Below are 25,345 nucleotides of genomic sequence, written 5' to 3'. Positions count from 1 at the left end.
AGTTTATTCACAGGCAGATCATGATACCACTCAGTAGAAACACCCTTACACGTTTAGATCTTAGTGCTGTGTTGCGACATATGGTAGAGCAGCATCTCGATGGTGTTACTGCTGGAAGGCATTTTGCTAGGTTGGTGGCACGTATGTTTGGGTACAGAGAAGGTATTGGACTAAGGACTGTATCGGATGCCTTTTCTTGTATTATTGACATATTGAATTCTTCTAAAAGAACAAACAAGGGCCAGCAGAAAAACAAAACAATGAACCGTGTACCTGCTTTTATTCTTCCGACATATATTCCACTTATTATTGTGAATACCCTCCTTCATTATTCATATGACTTGTTTTTCTATGATATTGATATTCATGGCAATAGTATTATTACCTCAAAATTAAGTGAAAAAATAACGCAAGAAAGAGAAGAAAGAGAATATGTACTTGTATGCTACTATCCTTTTGGTACTAGTACAAAGCGTATGCATCCACAACAATCTGTATTACAGGAGCTACCTACGGTATCGCTTGGCTACACTCTCCCTATGTTAGCAGATCCACCAGCGCATGATGAATCGAATATGTCTCCCAAGCATAATGAAATTTCCAGTAAAGATACATTATGTACAACAGATTTTAGCATCCTGATGCTTGAGAATAATTCGTTTATTACTGCAGCATCTGGTGCTGTGCTCTGTGTGCATGACATGATACGACAGCATGCTTTGCAAGACATTGCATCTAAGTATTACCAAATATCTGATCTTAATGCCGCACTTGCTCATTCTCAATTAACCCAGGCAGAAGTATTTGCAAGGAAAAACAAAAAGATTCAGGAAATATATGTAGAAGCCCTAGCAAAAAGTAGATATAAAACCTTGGAGCTTGTTTTTGAAGACGCTGTGGTCCTACATGGTTTTCCATTAAGAGTGCCCGGTTCGGTAAAGACAGTTCTGAATTTTTTTAAGAAACAAAGTATAGAATCTGATTTAGCGTTTGGCACATCGTATCTTTCGTACATGCTTGAAAGTAAAGACACAGAAAAACAACGGCTTGTCAAAACTTTCCCATATTCTTTACAATTAATTCAGGAAATAGTACGTATTCCCTTATATTCTTTTTTGGATGGAAGCGAAGTAAAGAAGATAAGCTCGACGATTGCATCGCTGCCTTAACACACCTTACGCAGCACCAGAACGAACATAAGAACACTTATTTGATATTATATAAGTGCTAAGTGTAAAATGAGTATGAAAACAATAGTTCTAATTAAGACAAGCATGAAAGATAAAGTAATACATGTTGCTCATATTATACAAGAGCGCCTCCTTAAAAAAAAGCATCGTGTTCTTAATTTATATGGCTCGTATCATTTCCCCATTGATCCGGAGCTCCCAGCGGAGGAGATTCATCTAGCAATAGCGATAGGGGGTGACGGAACCGCACTCAAGGCTGCACGTATTTGCTCTAAAAGGAAGATACCAATACTCCCTGTAAAGGTTGGGCATTTTGGTTTCATAAATGATATTCAATTTGATGAATGGGAGCAGGAACTAGATAATTACCTTGAAGGAAAAGCCACGATCCTTCGACATAAGCTCTTACAACTATGTATAGGAAATACAGAGTTCCTTGCTGTGAATGATATTACCATATGCACAGCAGGGTATGGCACTATGCGTGCTACTGTTTTGATTGGAGATGACTTTGTATCTCGATATAGATCAGATGGATTACTTGTAACTTCTGCTATTGGTTCCACAGCGCATTCCCTGTCCTTAGGGGGGCCAATCATGATGCCGGGTGTGGGTTCTATGATGTTTCTACCAATAGCTCCATTTACTCTTTCAAATAGGCCAATAATTTTATCACTAGAAACTACTATTCAGATTACTCTTGATACTATTCAGAGAACTCATTCATTACTTGTTGTTGACGGGAAGGTAATGATGTGTCTGCTTCCTAGTGCAGTAGTAGCAATAACTCAATCACACTATACGGCAACAATCATACAGTCAAGCAAACGTTCTTATTTCGAAGTGTTAAGACAAAAACTTGGATGGAGGGGAGAGTTTCGGGGCTATGCTTGAATTATTACAAATAAAGAATATAGGTCTGTTTGAAACGGTTTCTTTAGAGTTTACTACAGGCATCACTGTTTTTACCGGTGAAACGGGTGCGGGTAAATCCTTACTGCTTTCTTCTCTCTTGTTATTGTCAGGGGCAAAAGCTGATCTCAGTGTAGTACGTAAAGACAGTGATGGTGCATCAATTTATTCTGAATGGAACATAGAGGGAAACGAACTCGCTCTACAATGGTTGGAGGGGCGAGGTATTGATATTGATGAAAAAAGAGTGAGTCTCAGGCGTATTATTAAAAGAACAGGGAGAGGGCACTGCTATATACAGTCAGCAGCTGTTTCTATACACGAGTTGTCAGAATTCTACTCCCTTCTCTGTGAAATTCATGCACAGCATGAGCACCAAAATTTGTTTAAGGCATCAGTGCAAACAGATATTATCAATACGTACTCAGCTGTCAACAGTATGCTTGCAGTGTATAATCAGAAATTGCAAGAACTAAAGCAAGCAGTAAAGCAGTACACCGATTTTGATAGCAGAAAAAACGAACTAGCTCGCGAAAGAGAATACCTTACATTTGCGATAGAAGAAATTCAGACTGCTCATATCCAGGATAACGAAGATGAAAAACTCAGTGATGAGATACTTGCTATGTCTCATGCAGAAGAAATCCGTGCTCTCTGGTCTGGTTTTTTTTCGTATATGGATGATGAAGTCAACGGTGCTATCCCTCAACTAGAAAAAGCAACGAATAATTTAGAGCATATTTCACAGTACAATACACATATCACACAGGCAGCAGAAGAATACAGCTCTACTTTGATTGATATGAAAGAGAAGCTCGCTTCTCTTTCTGTGTTTAAGGATGACATTTCTCATTACAGTGATGACGCCCTAAGAGCATTGGAACAACGCCTGTCTCTTATTGAAGGGTTTAAGAAAAAATACGGTGGTAGTCTAGATACGGTATTCAATTTTCTCAAAGAAGCGGAAGGGAAGATAGAAGAAATCGAAATGTTTCGCTATGATGAAAACGAAATAAAAAAGCGTATTCTTGCTCTTTTTAAGGAATTTTATTCCCTAACACATAATATTGTAGAAACACGAAAAAAAGCCGCAGAGGATTTTTCAAAAAAAATACAAGGCATACTTACAAAACTTGCTCTTCCTAGGGCAGAACTTAAAATAAGTAATCAGGAAGGAGAAAGCTACAAACACATTAGCTCACTGCTATCTGACAATGCTTCAGATGATGTTTTATATTCACAGATTTTCGCTATGAAGAATCTTTCTTTGCTTGGGAATGTTGACTTTCTTATTAAAACTAATCTTGGAGAAAATGCGGGAAAACTAGCTACTATTGCTTCTGGCGGTGAATTATCTCGAATTATGCTTGCTATCGCCTTAGTATCAAAGGTGCATACGAGTAATATAACTTTGCTATTAGACGAAGTGGACGCTGGAATTGGAGGAAAAACTGCACTGGAACTCGCAAAATGCTTGCAAGATATTTCAACACAGCACCAAGTGATTTGTGTCACTCATCTCCCTAGCGTAGCTAGCATTGCGCATGCTCATTTTTTTGTGGATAAGTACGAAAAAAACGGAAGGACACATGTGTCAATTGATGTAGTAGAGGGAACTACAAGAGAAAAGGAAATCGCAAGAATGCTGGTGGGGAATAGTGACGATAGTTTAGCCATAGAACAGGCAAGGAAGCTCTTACAGGGTAGATAGCAACCGAGTGCATAGATTGCTTAGAAGTGTTCATTGTCTTCGCTTACTTGTTTTTTGTTCACAATTGTTATAAAATAAAGGAAGTGAGTAAAAATATAATATCACTAGCAAAAAGATTGATTTCTTCGGTGCGTTCTCAGATTTCTATGCTGGGAGACCCAATGAGACTGACAAGTTCTGAGCTTCTTACTAAGTACATTACTCTTATGCTCAAAGAATTATCCCTCTACAACTCTCAGTTACTCTATTTTTATTCTCACGATAAATCAGTACCCACATTGACAGTAGACCAACTTTCCGAAAACATGTTGAAATTGCTGAAATTTTCAATTAGAAAAAGCAAAAATTAAGTCTCATTCTCTCTCAGTTTCTGAAATGAATAGTAATTTTTTATCGTGGAAAAACGTTGATAGGAAGAAGTTGTATTACATAACCTTAAAAGAGTATTTTGTTGTTAAGTGTGTGTTGAAATGTCTTGTTACTGATAAAAGATGGAGCATGATGCTAGGAGACGTATGTTATAAATTACCAAGGGCTACACTTTGTTTCTTAGACATAAAGAAATATCAACAACATGACTTAGGAGATGAGGATTTTCAACATATTTCTCATCTCATGGATCTTCTTATTGAAATGCATGAATGGTCAGCAAATGAATGTTTGAAGATTTATGCCGTAAATAAAAGAAATAAGTACTGGTGCTTTAGAGTAATTAACCTATTTTATACTACTAGTAAATTATATCTTCAAAAGAATGATATTGAGCACCAGCAAGAAACATTAGATAGAATAAGCAATTTAAGATTAAAATTGGAACACGACCAAAGGATGGTGCACGGCGAGAGCGAGTCTTCTCGTATGCTCACAGAGATGTCTCTTGAAGATTTACTGAAGCAAGATGGGAATTTCGATTAATTTCTCTAGCTATTTCCCTCTATTATTATGAGAAATATTATGAGATATTATGAGAGAAAAAGACCTGGTTTTCTTGTATGGTGCAAAAACATTGCTCTATTTTGTTGTGTTCTTGTAATATTCATTGTCCTCCTATTGATAATAGAGTATCTCTTTAGCTACAAGGAAGCAAGGCAAGCCTTTTTTACTCTTTCTCCAACTTCCTCTATAGATGAGTTTCAGCATTCGAAAGCAAATGAAACATGGGAGGTACAGAAAATACAGAATGATTTTATTATACGCGCTACACATGCTGCACATAAGGCGCACACATACGATCTAAGCACAGAAGCACTTCTGATGAATAATGCATATGTACTGAACTGGCTATGCCCGCTCACAAGTGTTGCGAGTTCTTCCCTGCACGGAGCGATTATTGCATGCGCTGATGGAAGCGCAAGAATTGCACGTGTTGATTCTCATAATGCTACAGTAGTAGGATATGAAATACTACACATGCCAGGATCGGTTCTTGCATCAACGTGGTATGAAGATAGGGCGCTTTTCTTTGTTCTTAACAATAACAGTGAATCGATACACGAGAAGAACAGAATCGACTTACACATATTTGAACAGAAGAAACAAGGGTGGAAGCAAAGTCGTATGATAAAGAATGCCGCTTCTTATTATCACACATATGCTTTTAATGAAATAAGGGGGTTTGGCGTGCTCTTTAATTCAGAAAGAGGTATTGAAATACTGACAGGTACCAAGCAAGCACTCTTTCAAAGTGATGCAAAGATACATCTTGCACATGGTAACAAGGAGTATTTTGCCTTATTAACATCGCAAGATCATGTTGTGTATTTTACACTGTTCTTTTCAAAAAATGAGCACATACTATTTAAGGCTCCAACATATACAGTCGAGAATATACTACAAAATTTCCGCTTTGAAATAAAAGATACAAAACTCCTTTTAATACATGGAGAACGGAAAAGCATCATTGAGTTACGTTTTTAATAGTTTTTTTATTCGGTATACCATTCTTTTTTTTCTTATTACTACCATACCATATGTGCTTACTGCCGAACAGTGGCCAGTAGCGAAAGAAGATATACACTTTCTCTCTCAATATTTTCATAAGAACAACAATGTTCAATTTCACTCTCTAGCGTTACTTTCCGATACTGCAGTGCATGCTGTCTCGGCGGCAAGGGTTGTTGCCACCTATATAACACATAGTGGAGTAGAACACTCTAATCAAAATAGTGAGGCATCACACAGCACTCTAGTCCTTAAAAATGAAGATAATTTTTATATCATATATTCTGGGATCGTTCCAAGTGTAACACTTGATGAATACTTACACGAGGGAGCTGTTGTGGGTCATGCAAATGGTATATGGGATATGAAGATATATGATGCAACGTTGAAGCAATGGGTGGATTCCTTTATGTATTTACCCACTATTGATTATGAACTTTCGTTTACTTTACTAGATCTAAGTTTCTTTCATGAGAATGAAGAAATACCAGTGTCATCACTGAGTGAACCAACGGTTTTTGCAGGGAAGAACACGATACAAGTACAACTGAGAATGCAGAGTGGACATGAGGAGCGTAATAATTCTTATATTATTCCGTCCTTAGCTATAATACATATTGGTACAGATACATACCGTATTGCAAAAGACGAGATATATACTCACGCTGATGTGAGCGCGCTCGAAAGAGAAGGCATTATTTCCTTTGAGTTTCCTCATACGCACATAGCACCTGGATATACTCTTATTCGCTTAGAGGTACATGCCCCAACATCCCATTCAAGGGAATTCAAGTTTGGAGTACAAGCGCAAAGATATCCTTAAGTCACGTTGTTGTACAGCACGAAACGGGTTGCTTATTGCAGATTGCAACACAGAAACCACGTTGCATAAAAGTCTGTGTTCATATATACTGTATATAAAGAAATACAAACTGGGAGGTGCACGTGTTTTCTTTTCTCAATATTACTTTGTTTTCAATTTATAGTATAAGTTTTCTCTACCTCTTCATAAAAGCTAAGCGAATGGGGCAAGGCGCAATCCTCAATAATACCGTAGCAAATTGCCAAAAAGAACTACACGAGATAGTAAAGAATGCAAAAAAAAATATCACAGATCTTGTGGAGGATGTAAGATCAGCTGAGAGAAATATGGTTAATATTAAATCTGCTATTGATGAACGACAATCTCTCAATAGTGAAACAGAGAAAAATATTACATATTTCCACACGCAGATGATAGAGTACCAAAAGCAAAATCATGCGTTTTCTGAAATGCGCGATCAAGCGCAGGGTATTCTTTCTCAGTTAACAGATACGCTAGAAAATGTAAAAGCAGAATTTATATCCTTTAATACAAAAAAACTTGAGTTTGAGAATACTAAAGAGACTTTGCATGAGCTGTATCATGATGTAGAAGGAAGGATAACACAATGCTCGAATCAGTTCAATGAATTTATCCAGAAAACACATGTGGGATTCGAACATGTACTATCAGATATGGAGGCAAAGAAAGAAAGTGTAATAAACAATTTTAACGCCGAATTGAGAAATAACTTTGCACTTGAAAGTAAGCAACTAAACACAGAGTTGCATGTTGCATTAGAACAAGCGTACAGAAAGTATACTGTAAAAATACGTGCATTAGAAGCTGGTTTAGAGCGTCATGAGCACGTATTCGAAGAGAAAGTTTCAGCCGTGAATGAAGTGGTGGACAGAGAGGTGAAACGACTGCAAGTGTACAAGGAGTCGGCAGAGAAAGATATCAATCAGTCTATCTCCAATAGGAGTTCTTTCATACAACACTCATTAGAGCAGAGAAAAAATGAACTTGAGAAGCAGTATTCGCAGTTTCACACCCAACAATCTGCCACCACACTTGATTTACAAAAGAAAATAAAGAGCTTGGCAAGGACATTAGATGATATATTTCAAGGAAGTCGTAAGCAATCTGAAGATCTGAAGGAACATTTTACCCAATTTACTCAATTCCACAAAAAAGAAGTACATACAATGGAAAAGAATATGGACACTAAGCAGGATCAGCTTGCTATGATAGAAGAGAAAATGTTGCTTTTAGATAAGAATATAAAGCGTAATTTTGAAGCAGAGAGCAGTAAGAGAGAAAAAATTGTAGAAGAACTTTGGAAAGAAGAACGTATACATCTACATGAAAAATTAAAAAATCAAAGGGGCGTTCTTACGCAGGCTTTTGCGCGTTCTGAGAAAGAGGCGGAGGACCATGTTATCACGCTAAAACAGAAAGCAGAAAAAGTACAAAAGCAACAGTTGCAGGAATACGAAAAACAACTGACAACTCTCCTTTCCTCAAATGAAATACAGGAAACGTTGGAGAGTGGAAAGGTGAAGGTGCACAATACACTTACACAACTAGATAGACAAACGAACGATATGTATGCTCGCTCTGTGGAAGAAATAGCAAAATATACTCAGAGTCTTATTTCAAGAAAGGAAGAAAATGAAGCAGAGCTGCAATCGTTGCAAGCAAAATACATAAAAGAACAAAATCAGCTTTGTAGAGAAAGTGCAGCGAGAATAATGGAAATAGAGAAAGAGCACAGGGAAGAACTTGAAGAAAGAAAGAAAATGCTACAAGGGTATATAGATGAACAAGAGCAAGAAAAAGAACTCATTATACAAGGGTATGAATCAAGTATCAAGGATTTAGGAAATAGTGTTGAAAAGAATATGGAAGAGCAGAAGCGAATACTTGCAGATATGAGTGCGGAACACGACAATGCATACACAGACCTTGCACGTGAGACAAGCAAGTATATGCAAGAGTTGAAAGAAAAACAAGAAAAATACACACAAGAGCTACACCAGGATATAGACGCTCTTCGTCTAGAAAACGATGCTACTTTTCAGTTTGTACACAATACTTCCCATTTTCTTACTCAAGACATTCAAAGTCAGATGAATGAAGTGAAACGTGAGCAGCAGGTAAAACTACAGCACTTTCAAGAAGAAATACAGAAAGATATTGAAATACATAAAGAGAGTAGCAGTGTAATTGAAAAAAGATACTCCACTGCAGTAGAGAAGCATGAGAACAATTTGACTGCTATTGAGCAAAGTACTGTAGAAATAAGTTACGCCTATGCAAAGAAACAAAGCGAGTTAGAAAAAGAGTATAGACAATTCGTAGATGCACATGCAAGTGCTATGCGCTCATTAGAGCTTTCTCTAAGTGAAGAAAAGAACTCTTTTCTTACGAGAATAGAAGATATGAAAAAATCATTACTGCAAAAACAAAATGTTGAAATAGAAGCTGTGCGTACTCAATTCGAGCAGATATGTAATAAAGAACTTAGGCAGCTAGAGCAAAAATGCAGAGATAGACTGCGTATTTTGGAATTAAAAGAAGAGGATTTGGCAAAAAGTGCCCAGCAGCATACTGAGGCAAACAAAAAAGAATTAGCGCATTTTGTGCAATCTTTTGAAAAAGACGGAGCCGAAATGAATGCTAACCTTAATATATTACGAGCAAAGCATGCAGAAGTCCTGTGCCAACTCGAAGAAGATAAAGGGTTGTTGCAATCTCTTGCGCAATTATCAGATAAATTATCTGAGAAATATCTTCATGTTAAAAATGATTTGCAGGAATTAGAGACGAAACACAAAGAAAGCCAATCATATTCCAAAAAGTTTGATTCTTTGAAAAAGGAAGTAAGTGTCATAACAGCACAGTTTTCTATTATAAAAAATAATAATACAGAATTAAAGCAGATTAGCAAGGACCAAAAGAATATTGAGAAGCAAATTGATACCATTAGAAAAAAATCCCTTGAGAACGACAAAACGCTCCTTAAGCTAGCCAACCAGAAGGAGCAGATAGACAAAGTTCAAGAGTTAGTACATGATTCTATGGAAGATCAAACATGAGCCTACTGGAATTTCAGAATAAATTAGAAGAAAAACATCAGTCATACGAGAATGTCATAAGCAATGTGGATGAGGTGTTTCAGCAAATGCACAAAATTGATAGTCAAACTAGTGAGCTAAACAGCACGCATAAAAGGTTAAGTAAAGAAATTGAAGATATAAAATCTCACTATGGAAGTATAAAAGAGATACATTCGTATATCTATGAAATTAAAGAAATAGAACCCTCTATCACACAGCAATTGGAAAGTGTAAAAAAACACAGAGAGGCCTTTATTCATTTAGAGCAGAAATTACTTGACTTAGATGAGAAAATATCAAAAAAAATCGGCCTCCTATCCTCCATTCAAACATCAGATGACACTAAAAGAGGAAGAAGCATCATGTCTCCTACTAAACGATATGCAAGTTTAAGTAATGAGGAAAAAACAGAACTTATAATAGAGTTACATAAGCAACACTATACAAAAGATCAGATTGCAAAAACTATTGGTGTAACAGTAGATTTGATAGATTATGTGCTTGATAAAACTACTTTGCACTAAATCTTATTGACATTTTTTTATAGTCCTACTATGCTAATAGTAGAGTGTCTATAAGATTAGTGTAAAACCTGCAAAAAAGGGAAGTGCAACTACTTGTATATGTCTTATAGATACATATTTATAGTTACATATATTAGGCAATATATACTGAAAATATACTGAATTATGTCCAATGGATAGCCCTCAGTGAAACAAAATATAAGTGAACTAACATGATAAAAGAAACAGAGGAATACGGTCAAAATAAAGAGAAAGAAAAGACCCTTCACAGTGATAAACAAAACCCTTCTTATAGCAAAGAAGTCCTATATCACAATAAGCATGTAGAGAGTGTAGATGATGTACTCAAGATGGAAGCGCAAAAAATGTACGGAGAAGCATCACACACTGAAAAGTCTCCACAAAAGCAAGATGAACATCCAATAAAGAACAATGACACCCATGCGAATTCTCACCAAGTAGAAAAGGCAACACTTAGCTCAAGTGGCTCAGGTAGTGTAGAAGAGAACGCACATATACTAGAAGGCAAACATCGTTCTGATTACGCAAGACAAGCAAATAGTAGTACCAGCAGTAATGGTGATGCTGGTAACACAGATAAAGATAGTACAGATGAAAGTAAGGTTTTGAATATGAGTAGCGAAGGAGATGCGAAGCAGGAGCGCACTGCACACCACACTCATCTAGACGGTGTTTCAGATGCAGATCCCCAGGGTAGTGGTAAGAATGACGTAGACACAGAAGACGAAAGCTCTCGCCTGAAAGAAGAAATGTTACGCTTGCGTGCAGATGTGGAAAACACGAAAAAGCGTCTTGTAAAACTCGCAGACGATAGAGTAAGAGAAAAAACATCAGCCCTCCTTTTAGATATTATTGAACACATTGACAACTTTGAAAGAGCCACTGAATCCCAGAAGCATCTTTCACATACTTCCGAAACTGGAAATACAAAGCAGAAGGAAGTAAACGCAATCCTCGAAGGAGTGGATATGATAAAGCAGCAATTACTCAGTAATTTAGAATCAAGTTGGGGTCTGTCAATTATTAAAGCACAGGATGTGGAGTTTGATCCTACATTACATGAAGCAATTATGAGAGAAGAAACAGATATAGTACACAAACCTACAGTTACCCAAGTGTTTATGAATGGCTACATGTATCTTGATAGAGTTATACGGCCTGCCAAAGTAAAGGTAGCCTTACCTAAGACCGTTGAAAGCAATGCAAATAAACAATAAAGATTATTAAAAGATAAGCAAGGAGCAATAGTATGGGAAAAATAATAGGTATCGACTTAGGAACAACAAATAGTTGTGTAGCAGTTATAGAGGGTGGTGACCCAATTGTTATACAAAACTCAGAAGGGCAGAGGACCACACCTTCCATTGTAGGATTTATTAAAAAAGGTGAAGCAACCGAGAGGGTGGTAGGTCAATCAGCTAAAAATCAGATGATTACCAATGCGGACAAAACCATATACTCTATTAAACGTTTTATGGGAAGATCGTATGATGAGGTATCAGAAGAAATGAAACGTATCGCGTACAAAGTAGAAAAAGATGCTTCCAAGCTAATAATTCAATGTGATGAGAACAAGTATACTCCACCAGAAATTTCATCTGCTATATTACAGAAAATGAAAAAAACTGCAGAAGATTACTTAGGCGAAACTGTAACAGAAGCTGTTATTACTGTACCTGCGTATTTTAATGATGCACAACGCCAGGCCACAAAAGATGCAGGTAAAATTGCGGGTCTAGAGGTAAAGCGTATAGTAAACGAGCCGACTGCAGCGGCATTAGCATACGGATTAGACAAGAAAACAAAAGAAGAAAAGATCGCTGTGTATGACTTAGGTGGTGGCACCTTTGATATTTCTATACTAGAGCTAGGCGATGGTGTATTTGAAGTACGCTCCACTAATGGTGATACACACTTAGGTGGGGATAATTTTGATGATGCTGTAGTCTCCTGGCTTATAAGTGAATTTAAATCTCAATCAGGTGTTGATCTTGGCAATGATAAGATGGCCTTGCAAAGGCTAAGAGAAGCAGCAGAGAAAGCAAAAAAAGAATTATCAAGTACCCAATCGGCAGATATTAACCTCCCCTTTATTACAGCCGATGCAACTGGTCCAAAGCATATGCAAATCACCCTTACAAGAGCAAAATTTGAGCAACTTATTTCTGAATTGGTAGAACGAACGAAAGAGCCTTGTAAAAAAGCCCTGAAGGATTCGGAGCTTAATGCTAGTGATATAGATGAGGTAATACTGGTAGGCGGTTCAACACGTATTCCTCTTGTTCAAAAAGTTGTGGAAGAACTTTTTCAGAAAAAACCTAATAAAAGCGTAAATCCAGATGAAGTAGTGGCAATGGGAGCCGCTATACAAGGAGGAATACTAGCTGGCGATGTAAAAGATATTTTACTTTTGGATGTTACTCCACTTTCCCTAGGAATTGAAACATTAGGAGGCGCTTTTACACGACTTATAGAAAGAAACACAACAATACCCACAAAAAAATCACAAATATTTTCTACTGCTGCAGACAACCAAACAGCAGTAACCGTACATGTTCTTCAAGGAGAACGCCAGCTTGCCACCCATAATAGGACCTTAGGTCGTTTTGAATTACTTGGTATACCATCTGCCCCAAGGGGTGTACCTCAGATCGAAGTAACATTTGATATAGATGCAAACGGGATAGTACATGTATCTGCAAAAGACCTTGGAACAGGCAAAGAGCAGAAAATTAGAATTGAGACCTCTTCTGGGTTATCAGAAGAAGAAATTGAAAAAATGGTAAAAGATGCTGAAGCACATGCTGAGGAAGATAAAAAACAAAAAGAAAGCATAGAAGTTTTTAATGTTGCAGAACAGCTAGTGTACACAACAGAGAAAACACTCAAAGAACATGGTGAAAAAATCTCATCAGAAGAAAAACAGAGTATAGAAAGCGCTCTTGCAGACCTTAAGAAAGAACTAGAAGCGAAAAGCGATGTTGATACTATAAAGCAGAAAACAGAAGAACTTACAAAGGTGTCTCATGTACTAGCAGAGAAAATGTACCAAGACACTCAAGCAAATAATCAGACTAACTCTACTACTAGCAATACTACTACTACTACACCAGAGGGCGACAAAAAAGATGGCGGAAACAGCACGGATTATGAAGTAGTAGATGAAGATAGTAAGTAACGCTCGATTGACTGTTCTAATTGTTCTAAACATGGGAGGGCGCTATGTCTCAAAAAAGAGATTACTATGAGGTATTGGGGATATCACGTAGTGCTTCAGATGCAGATATAAAAAAGGCATATAGAAAACTCGCGATCCAGTATCACCCCGATAAAAATCAGGGTAAACCTGAGGCTGAGGAGTATTTTAAGGAAGCTACTGAAGCGTACGAAGTGCTTTCTGATCCCGAGAAGAAAAAAATATACGATCAGTACGGTCATGAAGGTATAAACGCTTCATTTCAAGGGGCATCTGCCCATGATTTTTCCAGTATTTTCAGAGAATTCGAGGATATATTTTCTGGGAGTAGTTTTGAAAGTATTTTTGGTGGAGCTGGTGGATTTAGTAGTTTCTTTAGCGGAGGAAGGGGGAGTTCTGCAAGGCGAGAAACACAGTTAGATATTCATTTTGCTATGGAAATCTCATTAGAGGAGTCCCTCGATGGTGTTGAAAGGAAAATAGCATACGAACGATATGTACATTGCGCTGCATGTGGTGGAAGTGGAGCTGATGGAAAGGCGCGGTATACAACGTGTTCTACCTGTCGCGGAAGGGGCAGCACCCAAAGCTCCTTAGGTGCCTTTATCTCTTTTAGTTCAACATGCTCGCATTGTAATGGTGAAGGAAAAATACTAGAGAATGCATGTAAAGCATGCAATGGTGGAGGAGTAAATAAGAAAAAGCCCACTGTGAAAGTACGAATTCCAAAAGGTATAGAGCATAATAAAACCTTAATTCTTGAAGATTTGGGACATGAGCTGCAACGAAGAAAAGGAAGAGTTCTTATTACTATACATATACTTCCGCATAAACTGTATAAACGCGAACATAACAATCTCATCGTCCAAATCCCTTTAGATTTTATTACTGCAACCTTAGGAGGTAATATTATCTTTGAATCTATAACAAAGGAGCAAGTGTCTGTCCCTATTTCACCTTACACAAAAGATCAGGACTATATAAGAATTTCTCGCAAAGGCGTACAACCAGAATCGGGTTACACAGGAGATCTTATTGTTATTTTTCGTTTAATGCCCTTACGGAAACTAGGTAAGCAAGCTATGCAGTTACTACTCCAGTTGAAAAAAGAATTACAGTATACCGCTACAGTTCAACCACTAGAATTCGGATATGATACGTAGATAGAAGATATAGCTTGCATAGAAACAACAAAGATAATGGAAGTATCTTACTATTATTATAAGGAGTAAATATGATATCTCAGAGTATCCTGTCTATTCTGTACAAGTATATGAAGTATATCAGCATTATGCTACTGTGCATCTATGTGTTGATGAATAGCATTGCATACGCTCAAAGTACCCAACCGAAAAAAAGAAAACTAGAGTATATTGAAGGACCTAGCGTGGGAAAGAAAGCAGAAATTCCAAAAGAATTTAGATTTGATTTCGAACTCTCATTAAAAAAATATACATTACCTTGGCTCGTGATAGACAGGAACGATGATGGAGAGCCGGATATAGCTACGCTTGTAAATCCAATAAATTATGAACCTGAAAAAGAAGTTATGGATATTAATTTCGATGGTCTAGCAGATGATTTTACTTTTTATAACTCTAATGGCGAGCTGGTATTTCAGATCATCGATCATAACAAAGACACCGAAGCAGATTTATGGATACAAGTAAAACGTGGCAAATTTATCCAGAGATTTCAGCGAGATAAGGACGGTGATGGCCTAGTAGATGTAGATAGGGTCTACGATAAATCTTTAGTTGAATAAATAAAAGCAATGACTATTAGTGGTACACATGCAGTGATTGCAGCATTGCAGAATGGTATTCGTGGTGAACTGTATGTATACTCAAAGCATCAAAAAATAGAAGAGTTGTATACTTTTGCAGAGAAAAAAATCTGTACTATCCATCCTGTTACACGAGAGTATTGCAAAAAACATGCGATACGTCAAAATATTCAACTTAAAATCAAGAATTCCCCTCTAACTCAGGTTCAGAAACTAAGTACTTGGTTGCAAGACACAAAAGATATAGACAAGCTATTAGTGCTTATTATCGATCATATTCATGACGCTCAAAATCTAGGCGCAATATTTCGATCCTCCGCCCTTTTTTCAGTGGATTTACTTATACTACCCAAACGTAGAGTAGCTCCCATTAATGATGCAGGTATCCGCAGTGCTTCAGGGGCAATTACCCTTGTGCCAACATGTACAGTATCTAATGTCCATTCAGCCTTACGGGAACTGAAGGACTACGGTTTTTGGAACTACGCTCTTGATGCTCGAGGCAGCTCTTCTTATACAGCGGAACTATCTAAGAGGAGTGCATTTATTCTCGGTAATGAGGCGAAGGGGCTTCACGAACTTGTAAGCAGAAAGAGTGATTTTTTACTATCAATTCCAAGCAGCGGAGCTGTAGACTCATTTAACGCAAGCGTAAGTCTTGCTATTATTTGTTATGAATATCGTAGACAACACCCTTTGTTGCAAAAATAGTGGTTGATATGCTTCTAAAAACTTCTATGAAGACGGCGTTACCCCAAATACCTTGCAGGCGTTATTAAAAAGCACCTCAGCAATACTTTCTTTATCAGATTCACGTAATGCTGCTATATGCTCAATTGTGTAGTGGAGATATCCCGGTTTATTTCTTTTGCCTTTCAGTAGCGAGGGAATCATGAACGGGCACTCACTTTCTACGAGTAAATTTTCTTCAGGTATATGCATTGCTGCCTCCTGTAGTTTCTTTGCGGTTTTGTATGTTACACTTCCTGTAAATGAAAAGTATGCTCGAGGAAAAATCTCCAGAATTTTTTGAGCATAGTTCCAATCTTCTGAATAGCAGTGAAGAATAATAGGTATAGTTGGCTTTGTTTCTCTTAGTACTTCTAAGATTTCTTTTCCTACATCCCTATTATGTATAATGATGGGGTATCTTATCTTTTCTGCTATCTCTAAATGCCTAATAAAAAACTCAACTTGGAGATCCTTATTCCCATATTTCCTGTCTAGACCTGTCTCTCCTATCGCAATAACTTTATTGAGCTGTGCTAGCATGTGAATTTCATCTTCCCACTTGGAATGTGTATGTGTTACTTCAGTGGGAGAGATTCCAACACTAAAATAAACATTTCTTGCTATGCTTAAGTTATCATATAGAGGTCGAAAATCCTTTAGATTATTACATATATTTACTATACCAACTACATTCTTTACCATTGCTTCACGAGCAACGATGACTTGGCTAATAGGATCTTCGTCTATAAGACCCAAGTGTGCGTGTGTATCAAAAATCTTCATATCTTGCATCTCTCATAGTGTATGTGTTATTTATTATAATAAAATGTGGATATTTTATCTCAATACACATACAAGCTTATATATAGAGTATACAGTGTCTTGCCTTTTTTTATGTAATAAGTTATAATGAAAATAAAGATAGTGCATAACACTGACGAAATATATGGGTATTGTAGGTATCGCATGTATAACATGTATAATACTTGCTACTATATGGTCTTGTGTTGTTGTCGTAGTTGAGTGTTGTATTGTATCCTTGGGGGATGCAGTGATTAAGATGCTAGATACAATGAAGAAATAGAAATAAATATAGATGAAACAGAAAAAAAAATTAACGCTAATGCTTGTTCCACATAGTGGAAAAAATATACAGTCTATAGAACTTAATTTCTACTTCTTAATCACATTAATAACATTAGCTGTGGCAATAGTTGCATATGGCATTTACATTACATTCGCTTATCACAACACAAAGCTTGAGTACGATTACTCAAGAATCGCCTTAGAAGAAAGAGATAACAATCAAAAAATTTTTCAGAAGAACTTTCTAAAACTTCAAATATTAGTCAACTTCTTATAGCGGAACTTCAGCAGACTGCTCAACTCATAGATACTTCGCTAGGTGATGAAAATCAAAATAACATTACAGAAGGTGATTTTGCCGAAGCTCTCACCATGAACAGTAGGCGAGAAGAAGGCGGAGATGATGTAATTTCTTTAGTGCTACTCCAGCAAAAGATTAGCAGGAGTCTTCCTGTGCTTCAAAATGTGAATGGCGTGCTCGAAAATGAAAAGCAATTTCTCAAAGACCTACCCTTATATCTTCCAGTAAAAAATGCTCGGGTCAGCATGGAGTGGGGCCCAAATATACACCCAGTGTATGGATACTGGTATCTTCATAAGGGTATAGATTTGGCAGCATGGCATGGTACACCAGTATATGCCGCAGCTAACGGTGTAGTAACATTTGTAGGGAATGATGATAGCTATGGAAACCATATCTATATAAGTCATAAGTATGGCTTTAAGACGCATTATTCTCATATGAAAGATATTAAAGTATACAAGGGTCAGGCGGTAAATCAAGGGCAAATAATCGGTACAGTTGGCTCTACTGGGGTAGCCACTGGTCCACATGTTGATTTCCAAATTTATCTAGGGAATGAACTTATTGATCCTGGTCGCTTTATACGCTATAACCAAGAATACCAAAGACCTAGAGGAACAAGATAAATACTTTCTGCTATAGAACACAAAACTATGGAAAACAGAGTTGCAGTAATCAATTCTATTATTGGGTATGGTACTTCTTTTAATGGCAACATTGAATCGATAGACATATTGAGAATAGATGGAAATTTTACAGGTAATGCATTAAGTTACGATTCTATTCTCGTTGGGATAGAAGGGAGAGTAAAAGGGCACTTATCAGCACCAAAAATTATTGTTACTGGCATGGTGCAGGGATACATCGAGAGAACCGACATTCTTATCATACAAGCAAGTGCTGTGATTATTGGACATGTTGAAGCAGAGCAAATTATTGTAGAATCAGGCGCCATGATGTATGCAGGATTTAGAACAACAAAAGCAGGCGTCAACACCAACGAACATGCAGAGCAAGTAGAGAATGAATTAGATACGAGAGATGAAAAGAAGGTCGGCATCAGAATAACAGAACGTATAAGTACTAAAATATTAGAAAAAATGTTTATGTAGCAACGTGCTTACAATGGAAAAAATCAAACGTAATACTAGTATCAGTTATAGTTCTTCAGGAAAACGAACGACAGCGCAAACAAAAGGCAGGCTAGGGAGCGCCGGGGCTTCCTCTACGCTCCTAGATAAGGATAATTCTTTTCGTGCTCTACTGCAAGTAGATACTGAAGCTTCCATAGGAGCCGATCTGTTGAGCCCTGATGGCAGCATAAATAATGAAGTATTAGAGGCAATGCAAGATGAAATACATGTAGCTGGACAGCTCTTACTCAGTAAACCTGGTATTAATAAAGTAATTGCATACAGAGAGAAAGTACAGAAACTACTCACTGCAGTGCTACCACACCTACATAAAAAGAAAGATATACTTCCTATAAAAAAGTAGGTAATTCTGTTCAAGAAAAAAAAATTACATTAGTACATTCTATAAATAAAAAATTGGATTCTGTGCTTCGATTAGTTGTAAGTACGCAAAGCGACCAGTTTTCTCTTATGAACACACTAGATGAAATAAAAGGACTTATAGTAAATATACTGCAGTAATCCTATTTTTCTTTACATACCCAAATTGCATAGCAAGCATGAATAGTAGTTGCGTTTTTGTTTTACTTTATTTCTATCAGAACTTCTCTTTTTTCACTAGTTGTTGGTATTGTAGGTGTACAATATGTTAGGAATTGACAGGATAGAGTACCTATACTATACTCTTTATATAGATTTCCGGTGGTGTAATGGTAGCACAACAGGTTCTGGTTCTGTTTGTGGGGGTTCAAATCCTCCCCGGAAAAATATACGGCCCATTCGTCTAGTGGCTAGGACGTAGGATTCTCATTCCTAAAACAGGAGTTCAATTCTCCTATGGGCTAAGATGAACTTTGATGCAGTACTTTTATTGGAGGATGGAACGTGTTTCCTAGGAAGACAATTTGCATCCCCTCCAATGCAAGTGGAAGATCTCTCTACAAAAATAGCCCAAAGCGAAGCTTCACATATAGGTGAGGTGATATTCACTACATCTATGTCGGGGTATGTTGAAGTCCTCAGCGATCCATCATATATTGGTCAATTAGTCTGTATGACCTATCCAATGATAGGAAATTATGGCGTGGATAGCAGCTGGTTCGAGTCAAATAAGATAACTTATAGTAAGTGTATTACTGTCGCTGGTCTTGTCATACATCAGCTGTACAATGGTCCAGTGCTAAAAGGAAGGCTAACACTGGAATCATGGATGAGAACACATAATATTCCCGGTATAGAAGGAGTGGACACACGTTTGCTTACAAAGCATCTACGGGATCATGGAGCCCAAAACGGCGCCTTACTTACACTTTCATCATTTGAAGAATACGCAAAAGAAGATATTCTTCTCTTATTAAAGAAGATGCCAAAAATGGAGGGAAGAAACTTAGTAGGAAATATTGAAAAAAATACATGGAACGTAAGAAAGGAAAGAAAAGACACTCTCTGCAATGTAGCAGTGTTAGATTGTGGTGCTAAAGAAAACATAATTCGACTACTGCATCAGAAGGGGTGTGCTGTAGAACGTTGTTCCTCTCTTGCAAGCGCTGAGGAATTATTGGATAATACACCTGATATGCTCCTTATTTCAAATGGTCCAGGCGATCCAGCAGTGCTTCAACAGCAACTGAGTACGATACAAGCTCTATTTGGGAAAACAGTACTCTGTGGTATTTGTCTAGGCCATCAACTGCTTGCATTAGCATTAGGGATACATACATATAAAATGAGTTTTGGACATCACGGTTCTAATCACCCTGTGCAAGATGAGTTGAGTAAAAAGCTCTATATCACAAGCCAAAACCATGTATTTGCAATACAGGAAGAAAATCTACCAGATGATGTGCTTGTATGGTTTCGAAATGTAAATGATGCTACAGTCGAGGGGTTACATTCTTATAAACGAAATATATATTCTGTACAATTTCATCCTGAAGCATGTCCTGGTCCCAGTGATACCAGTTGGATCTTTGATTATTTTATTCAGCGAGCTATAGACTTTAGAACAGATTATATCCGAGAGTAATAGAAATTTTATAATGCCTAGAAGAGAAGATATTGAAAAAATAGTGATACTGGGTTCGGGGCCCATAGTTATCGGGCAGGCGTGTGAGTTTGATTATTCAGGTAACCAAGCTGTACGTGCGCTAAAGGAAGAGGGGTATCATGTAATACTCCTTAATCCAAACCCCGCTACTATGATGACTACGCCAGGGAATGCTCACAGTATCTATTTTGATCCGCTAGAAAAAGAGTATCTCATTGATATTCTTAAAAAAGAAAAACCCGATGCTATACTTCCTACTATGGGAGGACAGAATGCATTGAATTTGGTTATGTCATTTGAGGAAACTGAGCTTAAAAACGAATACGGTGTAGAACTTATTGGAGCTGGTTTAGAGAGCATTCGTCTCGCAGAAGACAGAGGCCTGTTTAAGCAACTTATGTCTAGTATTGGATTAAAAAGCCCTCTCTCTGCGCTTGTGAGATATGAATATGAGGCTTGGAAAATCATTGAAAAAGTAGATTATCCTATCATTATCCGCCCAAGCTTTACCCTAGGTGGGAGAGGTGGTAGCATAGCGTATTCAAAGCATGATTTTTCAGAAAAGTTACATAGAGCTTTGTCCATGTCCCCTGTGCACACAGCATTGGTTGAAGAATCTTTGCTTGGGTATCAAGAATTTGAATTTGAAGTGATGAGAGATGTAGAAGATAATGCAATGGTGGTGTGTGCAATAGAAAACATTGACCCAATGGGTGTTCATACTGGTGACAGCATTACAGTAGCCCCTATACAAACGCTTTCGGATGCAGAATATCAGCTACTCCGCAGTGCATCAATTGATATCATCAGGGCCATAGGCATGGAATGCGGAGGTTCTAATGTGCAATTTGCGTATAAAATGGAGACACAACGACTTCTTGTTATTGAAATGAACCCCAGGGTGTCTCGGTCTTCTGCATTAGCAAGCAAAGTAACTGGCTTTCCTATTGCAAGGATAGCTACGAAATTGGCAGTAGGGTATACCCTTAACGAAGTAATGAATGAGATTACACGTAATTCGACATCGTTTTTCGAGCCAGCGCTTGATTATTGTGCGGTAAAAGTGCCTAAATTTGATACGAAGAAGTTCCCCATCACTGAACTTGGAACGCAGATGCAATCTATTGGAGAAGCCCTGGCCTTTGGGGTGCATTTTTGTGAAGCACTTAACAAGGCAATGCGTTCGGTAGAAATGGAATATGATGTTTCAAAAGAAAATGCTGTAAGTGATATAGAACTAGAGCAAAACATAAGAACACTGCATCCACGTAGAATATTTGCAATATATACTCTATTGTATAGGTTAGGGGAAACTGCCATTGAAAAGATAGCATCTATTACTGGTTTCCATCCATGGGTTTTGTATCATATTTCTAAGATTGCAGAAATGGAGAAGCAAGTACGTGCCAGTCAAAACCTGGAAGATGAGACGGTGCTTGCAAGTGTAATACGCGATGCTAAAGTAATAGGTTTTACTAATACCCAGTTAGCGCAATTTCTCAATAAAGAAAGCTCATTTATTGATGTGTTATGTAAAGAACATGATATAGAACAGCAGTACAGATGTGTCGATACCTGTGCTGCGGAATTTCCTGCAAGAACTCCCTATTTTTACAGCACACATAGTGGCAGTGGGGATTTAGAGCTTCATACAACAGAGAAAGAACGTGTTCTCATTCTTGGTAGTGGGCCTAACAGGGTAGGTCAGGGCTTAGAATTTGACACCTGTTGCACTCTTGCCACACTAGCGTTTCAAAGAAAGGGATACGAGGTTGCTATTATTAATTGTAATCCTGAAACGGTGTCTACTGATTATAATATTGCTGATATTCTCTTTTTCGAACCCCTACACATTGACGATGTGCTTTCTGTGCTGCAAGCTACCGGGATTCAGAAGCTTGTAGTGCAGCTGGGTGGGCAGATACCGTTAAATATTCTCCCTGATTTGCATGCTCATAATATTACCATACTAGGCACAACTGCTGCTGCAATAGATATCGCAGAGAGCAGAAAAAAGTTTCTTTCCGTATTGGAGGATATTCAATTACAAGATACAGTACCTATACGAGCCATACCCGGGACTATATTGCATACTATAAAAGATATTGACGCAGTGCTCTCCTCCCTTAGATTTCCTGTCTTTGGTACGTCCCTCCTATGTTCTTGGAGGGAGAGCGATGGCTATATTATATAGTGCATCAGAGCTTCTTGAGTTTATAGAGCGTAACAAAGAAGACCTACATGATACTGAACTTCTGATTGATAGTTTTCTAGAGGATGCAGTTGAGTATGACGTAGATATTGTGAGTGATAGAGAATCTGTATATATTGCTGGTGTATTGAAGCATATTGAGCCAGCGGGAATACATTCGGGGGATTCGGCGTGTATTTTTACACCAGAGGTAGCACATGATCCACTAGCACATATTATGTACAAGGCCAGCATAGCCCTTGCTCGGCGTTTGAATATCAAAGGCTTTCTTAACATACAGTTTGCAAGCGTAGGGAAAGATCTGTATATTTTAGAGGCAAATCCTCGAGCCTCCCGTACTATCCCATTTATCTCTAAGACATCAGGGGTAGATCTTGTAGACATGGCGGTTTCAGTATGGAATGGAGAAAAACTTTCAAAGCACCCAACATTCCTTGAAAGAAGAATGGAAGGATACAAGAACTTGGCTGTAGGGTACTGTACGGAGGGCTACGCGGTAAAAGAATCGGTGTTTAGCTTTGATAGGTTTGAAGATGCGGATCCTGTACTAGGTCCAGAGATGAAATCTACTGGAGAAGCTATAGGGATTGGCGAAAGCTTTGGGGAAGCATTCGCCAAGGCTAGCATAGTTGCCTCCACTCGCCTTCCAAAAGCAGGTACTGTTTTTGTTTCAATCAATGTTAATATAAAAACAGAAATCTTTGTGCAACTACAACGTTTAACAGATATGGGTTTTACAATACTAGCAAATAAAGAAACAGCAGAACTCTGTATATCGCAGAATATTCCTTCTGCGCTTATGACTAGCAGTACATCCGTAGATGAAAGAATACAGGCGATAGGAGAGAGAATGCAAAGTGGTCGTATAGATCTTGTAGTGAGTATTTCGCAGCAAGCGAGTAAGGAATTACGTATAGAAGAAAAGGCAATTCGAAGGTCATCTCTGCGCTTTGCTATACCTTACGTTTCAACTACTGCAGCATGCATGGCAGCGGTAGATGGAATAGAGTATATAAGAAATAACAGTGCGAGTGCTCGCAAGCTACGTTACTAATAGTTCTTAGAAACTACTTTCTATAAGAAAATAGTTGTGTAGCTTATGCTAGTAACAGATATAGGAAAACAAGATCGATGGAAGGTGAGTTATACATAGAGAAAACAAAAGGAAGAGCAATGCTCTACTGGGCAGGGAAACAGCCAATAGACACAGTGCATTATTATCCCTCGCAGTTAGTGGAAAAAACTGGAAAATCTTTGCATCCGCATTCTCCAAACTATAATGAACTAAAGGACAACTGGTATAATTTATTATTTCACGGAGACAACAAGGAAGTATTATCTACTCTGCTTACAAGTGGGTTTAAGGGGAAGGTGGGTTTGATTTATATTGATCCACCCTTTGACAGCAAAGCAAACTATGTAAAAAAAGTATCATTACGAGGAAGCAAGAAAAAAGTAAAGGGAGGGGAGCGCAGTCTTTTTGAGCAAATGCAATATACAGATTTCTGGAAAAATGATGAATACCTACAATTTATGTATGAACGCTTGATACTACTTCGTGAGTTGCTGAGTGATCAGGGGAGTATATATTTGCATTGCGATTGGCATAGAAGCCACCATCAGAGAATACTCTTAGACGAAGTGTTTGGAGAGAGGAACTTTGTAAATGAGATTGTGTGGTGCTATAGTACTGGGGGTGTTCCTGAGAAAATAGGGTTTTCTAGAAAGCATGATACTATCTTCTTTTATTGTAAAAACAAGAATATGGCCACCTGGAATCCACAGCAAGGAAAAAGTTATTTAAGGTCCATCTTTAATCCCAAGCAAGTCAGTGCTCAAGAATTAAATATCAAAAAAGATGAGCTAGGAATATACAGGATGACTTTGCTCAAGGACCATTGGTATGATATAGGAAAGTTATTTAGAAATTCAGTTGAATTAATGGAATATCAATACCCTACTCAAAAGCCCGAAGCATTATTGGAGCGCATTATAAAAGCGTCTTCACACGAAGGGGATATAGTACTTGATTGTTTCATGGGTAGCGGTACTACACAAGCTGTAGCAGAAAAACTAGGGCGTCGTTGGATAGGGGTAGACTGTAACAAAGGGGCAATACATACCACTATACAACGTCTACAGAAAATTATGCGAGCTAAGCATAGAGGTGTTATTCAAAAGAGTAGTGTATACGACATGCTGCATTACAGAGTAAATAATTATGACTTTCAAGAACGTTATGCTGTAAAAGAGATACTATATGCAAAGTATGGCATCAAAAAAATGAATGATGCTTTCTTTGATGGCACATTAGGGAATGAATTGGTAAAAATAGCTGAGCTTCACAAACCTCTTACTATATTTGATATACAGCAAATACAAAATGAATGTGCAGTGAATAGAAAAACAGACACACGGAACATAGTTGTTATATGTAGTGGCCATGAAATCTCGCTTAAAAAAGAGCTAACCCAGTATAATATGCAAAGCCCAATACATAAAATAAAGATACAAGACATACAAGAAGACGGTATTATTTCGTATGAAGTGGCAGAGCTAGAGGTAAGCATTACAAAAGAAGCAAAAAAAGCTATTATTACTATCCATGAATATACATCCCCTAGCA

General features: G+C 37.7%; 8 protein-coding genes and 1 non-coding gene across 9 annotated transcripts; 8 read left to right on the top strand and 1 right to left on the bottom strand.

Moving 5' to 3' along the window:
- The first annotated feature begins 6,777 nt into the window (after positions 1-6,777).
- Positions 6,778-10,202, top strand: LOC132564577 (myosin-13-like). The gene is made up of 2 exons (XM_060229229.1): positions 6,778-9,441; positions 9,675-10,202. Exons 1-2 carry the CDS (start codon positions 6,778-6,780, stop codon positions 10,200-10,202), a joined length of 3,192 nt encoding a protein of 1,063 aa, XP_060085212.1.
- Positions 10,203-10,414: 212 nt separating this feature from the next.
- On the top strand, positions 10,415-11,440 carry LOC132564576 (protein GrpE-like). The gene has a single exon (XM_060229228.1). The coding sequence runs from the start codon at positions 10,415-10,417 to the stop codon at positions 11,438-11,440; it is 1,026 nt and encodes a 341-aa protein (XP_060085211.1).
- Positions 11,441-11,472: 32 nt separating this feature from the next.
- Positions 11,473-13,401, top strand: LOC132564575 (chaperone protein DnaK-like). Its single transcript, XM_060229227.1, has one exon. It carries the CDS (start codon positions 11,473-11,475, stop codon positions 13,399-13,401), a length of 1,929 nt encoding a protein of 642 aa, XP_060085210.1.
- Positions 13,402-13,445: 44 nt separating this feature from the next.
- LOC132564572 (chaperone protein DnaJ-like) lies at positions 13,446-14,582 on the top strand. Its single transcript, XM_060229226.1, has one exon. It carries the CDS (start codon positions 13,446-13,448, stop codon positions 14,580-14,582), a length of 1,137 nt encoding a protein of 378 aa, XP_060085209.1.
- A 611-nt stretch (positions 14,583-15,193) lies between these two features.
- Positions 15,194-15,916, top strand: LOC132564571 (uncharacterized tRNA/rRNA methyltransferase BB_0516-like). The gene has a single exon (XM_060229225.1). The coding sequence runs from the start codon at positions 15,194-15,196 to the stop codon at positions 15,914-15,916; it is 723 nt and encodes a 240-aa protein (XP_060085208.1).
- A 24-nt stretch (positions 15,917-15,940) lies between these two features.
- LOC132564570 (uncharacterized metal-dependent hydrolase YabD-like) lies at positions 15,941-16,729 on the bottom strand. Its single transcript, XM_060229224.1, has one exon. It carries the CDS (start codon positions 16,727-16,729, stop codon positions 15,941-15,943), a length of 789 nt encoding a protein of 262 aa, XP_060085207.1.
- A 2,504-nt stretch (positions 16,730-19,233) lies between these two features.
- Positions 19,234-19,305, top strand: Trnae-cuc (transfer RNA glutamic acid (anticodon CUC)). Its single transcript has one exon. It is a non-coding gene; the product is annotated as a tRNA-Glu (tRNA).
- A 2-nt stretch (positions 19,306-19,307) lies between these two features.
- LOC132564569 (carbamoyl-phosphate synthase small chain-like) lies at positions 19,308-20,486 on the top strand. The gene has a single exon (XM_060229223.1). It carries the CDS (start codon positions 19,308-19,310, stop codon positions 20,484-20,486), a length of 1,179 nt encoding a protein of 392 aa, XP_060085206.1.
- Positions 20,487-20,499: 13 nt separating this feature from the next.
- LOC132564568 (carbamoyl-phosphate synthase large chain, N-terminal section-like) lies at positions 20,500-23,773 on the top strand. The gene is made up of 2 exons (XM_060229222.1): positions 20,500-22,420; positions 22,638-23,773. Exons 1-2 carry the CDS (start codon positions 20,500-20,502, stop codon positions 23,771-23,773), a joined length of 3,057 nt encoding a protein of 1,018 aa, XP_060085205.1.
- Positions 23,774-25,345: the final 1,572 nt, after the last annotated feature.

Source organism: Ylistrum balloti, unplaced genomic scaffold (assembly GCF_031769215.1).
Source record: "Ylistrum balloti isolate Yb309-2 unplaced genomic scaffold, AGI_CSIRO_Ybal_v1 Utg372362, whole genome shotgun sequence".
Taxonomy (NCBI): Eukaryota; Metazoa; Mollusca; class Bivalvia; order Pectinida; family Pectinidae; genus Ylistrum; species Ylistrum balloti.
The sequence above is the reverse complement of the archived record's forward strand: the minus strand, read 5'-3'. Positions and strand labels throughout refer to the sequence as shown.